The following is a 12,329-nucleotide window of genomic DNA, read 5'->3' on the forward strand; positions in this document are numbered from 1 at the left end:
TTTCGAAACGATCTGGTTGGAAACGTGAGGGGGATGCGTAATATATGTGTGCGCCCTAGAGCTATACCGGTGTCAGTGGGGTCGGTCAATCAATCAGTCAACAGAGGATCTGCATGTCGGGGAGGAGAAACTGGAGGCTGGGCAAAGAAAGACAGGAGAGAGAGAGAGAGAGAGAATGAAAAGGGGTGTGTTCGTCAGATTTGAGGAGGTTCGTCGCGCACCTTCTCCATCTCTGGCCGCCTCCTCCAAAATCATCCCCAATTCCTGCAGAGTTTAGACAGGGCTGCCACCGCCTGGTCTGGTGCACAAGAGAAGAGCGGACTAAGGAGAGGGGTGGGGAGGTACTTTTAAAAAAAAGTTGGTCGTTTTTTTGGGTTCTTTGTGATCTCTCTCTCTCTCCCCGCACGAGCATCAGATGACAACTCTGCACCGAGGGAGGGAAAAAGCAAAGCTGCTTTGCCACTAGACCGTGCGAGAAGTATCTAATCCTGTCCGGATCTGCAGAGCTGAGCAGAGGCGGCGGCCGGCAGCTTCCCAGGAGAGCGAGCGAGAAGAAGCCGGGTGGGAGCGCTGCCAGAGCGAGCGCCGAGTCTGGGGCACAAGCCTGGGAGGGCCGTCCGCGTGTGCCCGCTGCGGAGAGGCGGCGAGCGAGGGAGCGAAGGCTCCGTCAGCCCAGGAGGGGCGAAGCGGAAGGGGCGAGGATTGCTCCGCCGCCCGTTCCCTTCGCAAACTGAACGGGGAGCGGAGGAAGGAGAAGGCACGCCGAGGGGCATCTCGGGCAGCCTTCGCGGGGGCAGAGGAGCCCGTCGAGGGGCGGGCGAGCCCAAGGAGAGCGGCTCCAGGATGCTGCTACTGCCGCCGCTCTGGCTGCTGCTGCCGGAGCTGGTGCTTCTGGTGCCGGCTCAGAAGTTCTCCGCGCTCACGGTAAGGCAGGCTGCTCCCCCCCTCCTCCCCCCCCAGCAGCGCCGCGCCGCGCCGGGGCAGCAGAGCGCCCTCCCGCTGCCCTTTCCCGACTCGCGGCCGCGCGTCTCCCGCGCCCTCTCCTCTCGCTCCCACCCACAGCGGCGCGCACACGCTGGCCGAGCGCGCTTCGCCAAGCGCGGCTGCGCTGCTGCGGCCAGAAACCTGTCGAAGTGTGGAGGTTCCAGAAGTAGGTACCTCCCCCTCCCCCCACACACCCCTTTTACACGCACGTTCAGGTATGATACGCCACATGACAAATTCTTGACCACACTTTTAACACGGGAAGCCAAGCACTTCCTCGAGAAAAAGTGAGGGCTTCACCGTTTTGTGTTTTTTTTTTAAAGCAAAAGCAAGCCTCTAGTCCTCAAAACCCACTGAAAACGTGGGCAGTCTCGGCTTTGTAGATTGGTGTTCTCCTATGGCACGTCTCCCTAGTAAGTGTAGAACAGGCAACTGTTATTTGGTTTAAGACTACCTGTGGTTTGATTACCAAAAAATGCCAAGGCAGGTGCTTTGGGTATGTGTGAGGAACTGTGTGTGTGTGTGTTTGCAATGTTGGATGGCAATTTCCACAGAACTGGCACAAGTGAGTTGACACACTTTATCAACTTTCTTGTTCATACAATTTAGGGACAATTAATGATCAGGCTTTCCTACTCTTAATGTATGTTTATATTTACAATGATGATTCTATATGGAGGGTGAAGAGAGGTCCAAGGAGTGTTAATTAAATTAGTTTGGAGTCAAAGTGTGTGCTTTGTGAATACTCCCTCGGGTACATTGAGTAACTGAAACCAATATAGTTTACTCATGAGAACTTGGGCTCAAGTTGGACACTACAAACGGTCCAGTTACCATATCTTCACTTAATCCAATTTTGTTCCACTGAAGTCACTTGGACTGAGCAAGTTTAAATGCTAGTACCGCCGCTTAAGTGGTTTGGTTTGGCAGCCTACAAATTGCTGGAAGTCATTGGAGGATTAGGCTCCATAAATGCCTTTTGAAAAAGGGACATTGTGTGAGCCACAGATTAAAGAGATTACTTGGAACAGAAGTAAATCTTTGGGATCTGAGTGCAGTTTTTCCTCCCAAGGAAGTCTGCTTGAAATGGCAGCCTAAAAGCAAACCTGAATGCAGTACTTGGTACTAAAGTTCCCATCAATCAGTAGGACTCACTTTCACTTTCTCGGTCTGTCCAAAGCCCCACCAGTGAGGAGGCTTCCTGCTTGGTTCTATTAAAGGGAATTTCCCCTTTGTGCACAGGGGTGCCCAGTTGCATGGACTGAGCATTCCCCATCCCATGAAAGAGAACAGGGAAGCCTGTGCATAGGAGGAGCTGTGTAAGGGCTTCCGAAGTGCTGGATTATAGCCAATGGGCATGATCTGGAGAAATCTGGCCATGCCTGTATGTATTCCATCAGAATCCGTGGAACTTCAGCATTCACTGTGAGCTCAGATCCTACTGAATTTAATGTGATGCATGAAACCCCCCAAATTCTAGCTGATCTCATTCACCTCTTAAATCATCCAGAACTGCAGGATGCACAGTGCAGCAATAGGTCTGTCCAACTGTGAGTCAGGCCCTCTGTCCTTAAGTAGATGTGGGCAGCCGCTAAGTGAATCCTCTTCCCCAAATCCTCACCCCATCCCAACCAGCCCTCTGCATATTTTATACTGAATCAAAGAAAACCCATCTATTTGACCGAAGGCTGACTAACAGTGTCTCCCCCTGTGTGCTTTTGCTTACATTGCCCTTTTATGATATTTACTTACCCTGGAGAAGTTTATCATCTTGCCCCATTTGACACTAGTGTAAGGGTGGTGAACCTAACACCCAGGGGCCAAATCTGGACCTCCTAGGGTCCCAGTCCATCTCTCCAGGGTTCCCCAGATGGCGACACCTCCTTTCCCTGGCCCCAACCATTCCCACCCCCAGTTGTTGGTTTCCTGGCTTTTGTGCAGCCCCCGCCTTCCAAAAGGCTGAAATGCTTCTCTTAAGGCTTAGTGACTGGCAGGAAGAGCATTAAGCAACATAGGCTGATATTTTGGCCCCACCTCCTTTGTCTTTGGGCCCGCCCACCACAGGAATGTGGCTCTAAGAGCTTCTCCAAAATTGACTCCGTCCTTCAGGCTAAAAGAGTTTCCCCACCCTTGCACCAGAACAGCCGATTGCAGCCTGGGGCCCTACAGATGTGCTGGACTGCAACTCCCAGTATCCCCAGCCAGCCTGGGAGTTGTAGTCCAACACATCTGGAGGGCCCCAGGCTGGGGTAGGCTGCACTAGAGCAAGGCTACATGTAACCCTTGGCGGATTCTTATGATCTCTGGAGAGATCTCTCCCCAAACACTTCATGCAATCTCTCCAGCCACTAGAGAGATGCAGGTGGGCAGCTCTCCAGAAGTCAAAGCAGCAGTGGCAGCGAAGGAGAAAGCACGGTGGGTGTGCACCCAGCCCAGTCGGCACCCAGCTTCCCAGTTACTTGCTTAATTCCGATGGATTTCAGTGGGTCTCACGTGCCCCAAACTGGGCACTGGATTGTAGCCTGAAGACATGTCTGGGTGGCAGCCTCCCAAGTGCTGGCTGGATGTCACAAACTGGGGAGGGAAGATGTTTACCGACAGGAAGACAAGGCAGTGCTGACTGCAGGAAGGCAGTCAAGTCGACGGCATGGCCCTGGCATGGCCCTGCCCTGGCCCCTGCCAGTGTGTGGGCTGGCAGTTCCTATGTCCGTCCACGCATTTGGACAGAGGCGATCAGAAGTGCTGAAACAGCCCCCACAATTCCCTGAGTTAGAGACATCTGGGCATGCCGTTTAGAGAGCAAAGAGCGGGCTTTGCTCCGGAGGTTGCCAGGCCACCGGCCTTTCCAGCTGGCATTCCGCTCCCGCGCCCAGCATCTGCTATGCTGGCTTTTAATAACTTGGAGAAATGCACGTGGTTACTGCATTCACGATTTGCCGGCACAGTCTGCAAAGTCAGTGCTGGTCAGGGGGGGTTTCTCCTGTGAGAGGCAGGAGCTCAACAGTGTATGCCTGCTTGCTCCTGACGACTGGGGGCAGAAGAAGGGGCTACTGAAAAGGATTCATTTGAAAACAGTGGTCATGTCAAGAGAATTTTAAACTTTGAATACCTGCCTATTTTAGCTTAAAGCATTTATAGCCAATAACTAAGCCTTAGGAGAAGCATTTCAACCTTTTAGGATGGGCGGGGTGGGGTGGGGAAACTGCACAAAACTGGGAAACCTGCAAATGATCAGGCAGGGGAAGGGGTGGGGCCATGGAAAGGAGAGGGTGGCCACCTGTGCATCCCGGGAGGGCTGGATCAGGACCCCAAGCAGACCAGATTTGCCCCACCGGCCTGAGGTTCAAGACCTCTGATTTAAAGCAACAGTTTTGTCATAGCAAGCTGATATACATCCTGATCCTAAACATGTCACTACTTGCTCCACTCACACAAAAAAAGGCCTGTTGAAATGTATGTGACTTACCTCCAAGTAGCATGTTTAATATCTGGGTGGTAGTTACAGGTTTGGGTCAGGGTTTTGCAAGAGAACCCGCAGCAACTTTTTTTTGCAGGTAAAATAGGGCTGGTAGGTTGGTTTCCTTGAATGACAATAACAATCTGGAGGGGGTGGGGGAGATAAGCTATCTGAAAAATGTTCTGTTTGGTTTTAACTGCAAAATCTTAGGTGCACAGAAGAATTTTATGTGGGATTTGTAAATCTCATTCACTACTCAAACAAACAAATTGTATGGGCAATATGCATGCCCCCCCCCCCCAATAAGATCAGTGTGAAAACTAGGGCTGTCGGTCTATTAAGGGGCCAGGCTACCTGAAGGTTCGTCTCCTTCCATATACACCTGCCCAGACCCTAAGATCATCCTAGAGGCCCTTCTCTGGTTGCTGAATGAGGTGAGGTGGGTGGCTAATAAAGAGAGGGCCTTTTAAACTTTAAATATATTGATCTTTAATTGATCTTTCATATGACTCCATGTGGGGTCTTCAGTGGCAGCCTGGTTGTAGAATGACTTTCCCAGAGAGGCCAGCCTGGTGCCTACATTGTGGTCTTTTCAGTGCCAGATGGAGACCTTTTTAAAAAATTTCCCAAGCTTTTTAGCCCTTCAGTTTTAAAAACGGTGTTGGTACATTTTTAGAACTGCACATTGCTGCTGGCTTTTTGTCTTGGTTGCTGCTTTGCTTTTATTTTGTTTAATATTATGTTTTACTATGTTATTGTATTTTATGGTTTTAAGCTTTGTCATGTCAACTGCCCAGAGAGCTTCAGCTAATGGGTGGTATAGAAATGTAATAAACAAACAAACAAACAAAGACATTTTAGTTGCCTTGTTTTTAACTAATCAATTGATTAAATGCAAATAAAATTGCACATTCCAAATCTCAATATACATAGGTGCTATTTTGAGATATTGAAGGAAGAGTAAGATAATTTACAATTTAATAATCCAACACCAAGACTCTCAGTTCAGACATCACATCAAGCATGGTTAACTATGGCTTGGCAATCTCTGAGTCAACAGGCCATGGTTTGTGATCAACCAGGAAACAAGAATTAGATTTGTGGTCTTGGAGTGGGTTTGCAAGCCATGGTTTGCGCTATGATTTGTCATCATGTCTGAACTGAAAAACCATAGTCATGGCCACCACTTCACCTTCATGGGCTAATGTACCATGGAGGTGGGAGTGAATGAACTTATGAAGCTGAGCACTGAAAGAATAGAAAATGAAAGCAAACAATCAGCTCTAAACCATGGTTTCTTTCTGGGCTGGGTAGCTCAAACTATGGGTTGAGTTGTAAACTGTAGTTAGCACAAACACTGGCTGCTAAACTTTAGCATGAACTGAGTTGTGTTAAAAGGAAATGGCTCCTTAAATATTGGGCCAGCTTGCACATCACAGTGGCAAATTGTGGGTTAATTAACCTACGATTTGCTGGAATGCGCACGAGCTGTTTCTGGCTGAATAAACAACCTATGAACACACTGTTCCTAGGTTGTTAGTGTGGCATTCAAAACTGGACACTCTTGGTTGTTTTTGGGTTAAGCAACCCAGAGTTAACCCATCAACAAACCAAACTGTTGATTGTTTAACCTAGAAACAACCGAGGGTCTTCATATTTGGATTTCAGGCTAACAACCTATGAACAGGGCATTTATAGATTATTTATTCAATGGAAATGACTTGTACACTCTGCACATCCCCACAAATCATGGCAGCAAAAACTGCTTTGTCACCATGATGTGTGAACCAGGTCAAAATCTTTTTCATTCCATTTTATAATAGAACACCAGAAACAAAATGATCTAAAAATAATGCTAAACCAACATGTCCTGATGTCATACTTCATTAACTAGAATTGATCCTTATTAAGATTGGCTCCCTTTGATTAATTGGTCCTAATTAAGATTGGCTCCCTTTGATTAATTGGTCCTTATTAAGATTGGCTCCCTTTGATTATTCAACAAATGCTTTAGTGTTAATCCCCCGAATAAACCAGTTAGAGCTTGCAGTCTTAGTGATAACTTACATTTCTAGTATGCTGGTCCCATGCCAATGCTTTCTTCCTATACTAGACAATTTTGAAAATCATTATGATCACTGATCTTTGACTAATCTTTCATGACTCCATGTGGGTCTTCAGCGAGGTCTCTCCTCTGAATATTTTTATTGTATAAAATGTAGTCCTTTATCAGCAAAGAGCATGGCCTCTACCAGTGAAGCCCCACACGTTTGGAATAATCTCTCAGAAGAGGTCAGGTAGATCAAGGCTTTTAGCAAAGGCTGTTCGGCAGGGCTTTTGGTCAGTAATGGGTGTTGCATGCCTGGATAATCCAGACATCTGCTAGGGGACAATATATTCCTGTTTTAAAAAAATAAAAAATAAAAATAGAGCTTTGCTGTAATTTCTGTGATTTTGTTGTGAGTCGCCTCAAGCTTGTAGAGCAGGATAGAAATGTCTCTGATAAATACATAAAAATAGATAAGATGAAGCAATGAGAAAGATGTCCCTCAATTCCATCCCATCATGCTATATCCACACATTGTTTTCTGTATGTAAAGGGCAACCATGTCATCTGATTTCTTAGAAGGCCAGTATAAGGAATTACCACTGGAACAGCATTCTTGTGTGTTTTATAAAATTTACTGAGATAGTGTCCATTATGTTAGCCCATGTTCTCTTTATAAAGATCCACATGAAAGATATTTGTTTGAGTTTAGGCTCAGGAAGAATTCAGTTACACTTAGTGAATTAGTATGTTTTCTATTGTTGGTAATGAAAATTATGTCACCTTGTGTGTTTCCTTATTTGCGCTGGTGGCTAGGAAATTGAGAGCTAAATTTGTGGCTCAACTGAATGTCCTTCTGTTTTTGTTATGGCTTATAGCTGAACAATAAAATTACTACTACTACCTAAATATAGGGCAACTGAGCCCATTCATTAGGAAAGCTAAATAAGCCATAACCAGTTTCCTAGCCAAATCCTGCAGCTAACAGGATCAGCTACAACTCTTTGATGACTTTGCCTCATTTATAATTTTGAAGTAATCCAATCTTCAGCAATATTTTTCCCCTTAAAGCTAGGTTTAAGCAATTGCTTTAACACTCATAAGGCCCCTTGAAGCTGGTTTGTTTAAAGTGTTTTAGGAAAAGGGCTGCGCTCTTAGGAGGAGCTTTATTACATACATCCAGTTTATGGCAGCAGTAAAGTGGAATATATTTATCTTAGCCTTTCAGTAAATGAGTGTTTCTGCAGAACAATAAATGTTACCCAGTGATAATTTTGGTGGGGGTGAAAGTGAGAATGGCTGGGTTGCTCATACCTGAAATTCTTCAGAAGGGGTCCTGTTCCTCCTGCGTAGTTTCCTGGAAATGATTTGCTGATTAAAAGCTACTAATTGAAAACCTTAAAAGAAGCCATTCACTTCAAGAACTTTATAGTGTGTGACTTCTGCAAGTGCAGATCACATTAAGTCAAGTGTATTTTGTCAGTTTTTGTCCCCAGGGTACTATAACACCACCTTTAAAGCTTGGCGTAAAGTGCCCTTTGAAAGCAAAAAGAGGGGAGGGGGTTACTACTCCCCTCTCCCATTTTTTGGTAAAGTAACATTTTAGAACAAGCTGAATTCCATCCCTGCATTATATATTTGCTTTTGCAGTCATACCACAGACACATCTCACTGATACATTACATGCCTAGACTTTTTACAAAAACATACACTTTTTATTGAGGTCGATCAGAAAGGCAACCAGCCTTGAGCGGTTTCATGGTAGTCATATCGTCTTACAATTCATAACACCTTTCTTCCCCAAATGGTCCAGAGAATTTTACAGCTAACTATGTATATGTGGTTGGAATTCAGCCACATCTGGAGTGGGGGATGGCAGCCGTGTGTGTGTGTGTGTGTGTGTGAGAGAGAGAGAGAGAGAGAGAGAGAGATTTTGGCTCACATAGGCCAAATCCTGCTTTACAAAAGATGGCAGTTAGGGGAGAAATAGTGACGTTACACTGCAGGCTTGCTGTGAAGTCTAGCAAGAAAACGATTGTGAAGTATATTGCACAATAGAAGTCCTATAGACATCTACGAATGCAAGTAAGACCTTTCACTAATAATCATAGAACTGGAAGGGACCTTAGAGATCATCTAGATGCTTGCTCAATGCAGTCTTTACAATGAGGGATGCAGCTAAAGCATCCCTGTCAGATGGCTGTCCAGCCTCTGTTTAAACACCTCCAGAAAAGGAGAACACCCCCTGCCCCTGAGGCAGTCTGTTCCACTGCAAAACAGCTCTCATGGCTAGGAGGTTTCTCCTAATGCTTCCCTGCAGTTTCCAACCATTTGTTCTAGACCTCCTTCCTGCCTCTACCATGCAACCCTCCCTTCTTCTGCCACTGTTGTGTGCCCATCCCCCCTTACCTTTGCTGCTGCGTGGGGGCTCTCGCAAGATCTTGGCAGGGCCTCATGAGACCCGACCAAAGATCTTACAAGATCTCATGGGGACACGGCCGCAATCTTGCATGTTTTCGTGGGACATGGCTGAGATCTCAGTCCAGAGCTCTGCAGCGACACAGGGCCGGTGACTGCTCCAGATGGCCCTGCTGGCTGCTCTCTCGCTTCAGGAAATGCTGTGGCAGGAGAGCGGCTGGTGGGGCTCCCTAGAGCACCTGCTGGTGGCAAGAATTGGCTCTCCTGGGGGGGGGGGAGAGCAGCACAATTTGCCACTCCTCCAGCTCCGCCGCCTCATGCAGGCACCTCACCCTGCTTTATGAGTGGGTTGGCCCTGACTTCTATTAATTCAGTGTAAGATTGCATTAGCTTTTTTAGCAGCTGCATCACACTGCTGGCTCCTATTCAGCTTGTTATCCACTAAGACGTCTCGATCATTTTCAGATATACATCTGCGAAGGCAGGTCTCCCCACTTAACTTCCACCTTTGATTTGTTGTATCTCAGTGTAAGACTTTGCATTTATCTCTGGTGAATTTCAGCTTGTTAGTTTGGCCCAGCCTTCCAGCCTGTCAAGAACCTTTTGAATCTTAGTTCTGTCTTCTGTGGTGTTGGCTATCCCTCCTAGGTTTGTGTCATCTGCAAATTACAGTTACCTTGCAGGTAACTGGAGGGAGCGCTAGGTTACTTAAAAGTGGATTTATACCTCAGCTTAAATGCAAAAGACATGTTACATTCTTAAAAAAATTATTTATTAAAAGTCCAATTTTTCTGCCTACCAGGATCTTCACATGCACAGTGTAGTGTATACACCATATATACACTGCATGTACTGTGGTACTCCATGAGTACAGCACTTGCATGTCCCCCACAAAATGTGAGGTGGGTCCACAATTTGCTTCGTTGCATTTATGCACACGTGGCAGGGAGTTGGGACCAGCCGTGGCACTTGCAGCATGTACGTTTGCCTTTTTCAACCTGGTGCCCTCTAGAGGTGTTAGACTACAATTCCCAGCAAAGCTGGCTGGGGGATTCTTTGAGTTGTAGTCCAACACCTCTGGAGGGCACCTGCTTTGGGAAGGCTGATGTACAGACTGTAGGTACACATGGTGCATCCATGCTTCCTGAACTGCCTGAAGCAAGCGACTCTTAGTCTTTGAAGTTTGAAGAAACATGGGCTGAGGTATAGAATTTGACTGTCTCTCAAGTCTTTATTGCCCATTATGATATTTCTTTGCTTCCAGCATGTTCCTGGGTCCCTGAAGTGGAGTATCGGAAGTGCTGCACTTCTGAAAATATTACCTGCTCACATCCACTTATGCTGAATGGTACCTAGATGAGTCCTCTATGTCACCCAGTGGTCCAGTGAAGGGAATTTCTCTTAGTTTCAGCTGATGCTATTCCGTTCCTGAGCACAGCCTCATTAAAACACATCTTTGGTTCAGTCTATACAACCATATCTGTATCAATGCAAGTCTGCAGGTCTGGTGTGCGAGCGACTTGTGGGGTCTGCATGTGGTGCTGCCCATGCATCTTGCCCTCGTCTTTATTACAACAAGGGCCAAGCACAGAATCCCGCAATGCTTGCAGAAGGTGCCCGGACATGGGATTGTCCTGCTTCATCATGCTGTCATGGAGAATGGATGCGTGTCACATTGGTGCTCGCAAATAGATGGCTCTGGGCAATTTCAGAGGTTATGGGTTGGGATTGTACGTGGGGCCCGTGCTGTCAGAGCTGAAGTAGTCAGACATGTTTTTTTCTGTTATGTGCATATGCAGCCAGAGTTGGCTCCAGATTTGGGGGCAAGATGCTCTCGGTGGGTCCATGTTTCTGCCTTTGTTGCCATTGCCCATTTGCTTGCCCTCTCCCTCTGGGCTCAGGCCACACCATTGCCCCAAAGGGAAGGTCAAGGCAAACAGAGGCTGCTCTTCCTTCTCTTTGCTCGAATCACAACTTGCACGCTTCGAGAAGGCATGTGAACAGGTAGCAAGAGCAAGGAGGGGGAGCAAAGTCAGGAGCCTCTGGGGGACAGCACTGAGCCCCCTCTTTGGGGTGTAGTGCTCGGCAGGTTCCTGACAATAGCAGCCTTGTATGTCATAGGGAACTGGCATAGCCGGCCCTACTGTTAGCAAGAGTGAGGTGACCACCTTGGGAGGCAGAGGTTGAGGGGGGCACTGGTGGCAGCCCCCTAGCTGTTCCTCATGAGCTCTCCAGCTGTTCCCCTCAGTTGGACATCAGAGCTGCATATGCCACAAAACCTCACTGCCCCCTAAATAGCCTGCTGCCTCAGGTGTGCTGGAGGATGTGATTCCATTACCGGTATTGAAATAAGATTCAGTGGCCAGGCCAGTCAGCTTCTATATGTGGATCAGGGAGAGGGTGCCATCTTGTCCTTCCTCACAGGCAGCAAAATGTCACAGCATTCTAGTATTTGTATACCACATAGACACATGTACCCACTGCAAATGTTATGGGATATGCCGTCGACGTGAGACATACAGTTCAAGGCTCCAATCTGGGTGTATTTGTGTATAGCAAGACACGCACGCATTGCTTAAGGATTAAGGATATGCGTGTGGTGTTCCTATCCACAATCTATGCATCGACTGCCTAGTGGAAAAGGGGACCACAACAGATGCCTCATGTCTGAATGTACATCTGTATGTGCAGTTCCCAAGGGAATCCATGTACAGGAACTGCCTTGGTAGACATTTCTGCCTTGCAAGAATGGAATGTTAATTTGCAAAGCATGAAGCTGCACTCAGGATTTTGAAACAGGGTCATCCCCCCCCCCCACCTTTCAAATAACAAATGCACAGAAACCCTCAATCAGGGAAAAATACTGTTGGACATTTTCCCATTAAAAATAAATTGATTATTATTTTTTGGGGTGCCATGAAGTGGTTTGTTTCCCAAAATTATTTGGAAACATTCCTTCAATGCATTAGAAAATGACACATGATAGCATGCCAGACCCTTATAATAGATCATCATGTGCTGCTCTCCCTTATAGCTGGTTTTCTGCAAGACCAGAGAGTGTACTGTCTGAGAATGATGGATATCCCCTCTTTCTATTAATTATTCTTCCCCAGTTTCCTGATGCTTTATAAAGCAAATAAGCTGACTATAGCAACATATCCTCTGCTTGCTGTTAATGGATGGCTATCGCAGGCTGGAAAAAGGAAGAAAGCAGTTCAGCACAACCATGTGAACAGTAGAGGGAAATGGGACATTGTCATTGGAGTTCTGCTCTAACCCTGGTTTTTCTCACCTCTATTTTCCATATGGCTGGTGAACATCTTTCCAATATTATAGTGTGATTATTGACACACGTTTCATAAAAAGTCTGACTAGTTTGGTGGGGTAGTGAACCAGGGACACCTTGCAGTTGATTTTCATGAG

At 46.7% G+C, this 12,329-nt stretch overlaps 1 protein-coding gene across 2 annotated transcripts in view; it reads left to right on the forward strand.

The window, feature by feature from the left end:
- Positions 1-303: 303 nt before the first annotated feature.
- The window catches only part of SMOC2 (SPARC related modular calcium binding 2), a 201,631-nt gene continuing 189,605 nt past the window's right edge, over positions 304-12,329 (forward strand). For both annotated transcript variants that reach the window (XM_084828048.1, XM_084828049.1), the window contains exon 1: positions 304-924. In XM_084828048.1, the coding sequence (XP_084684174.1) occupies positions 844-924 (81 nt within the window). In that variant the 5' untranslated portion in view covers positions 304-843. The remainder of the gene's footprint in view (positions 925-12,329) is intronic.

The sequence above is a fragment of the Heloderma suspectum genome, chromosome 1, assembly GCF_057233095.1.
Source record: "Heloderma suspectum isolate Gila_16-S chromosome 1, 16-S_ref, whole genome shotgun sequence".
Taxonomy (NCBI): Eukaryota; Metazoa; Chordata; class Lepidosauria; order Squamata; family Helodermatidae; genus Heloderma; species Heloderma suspectum.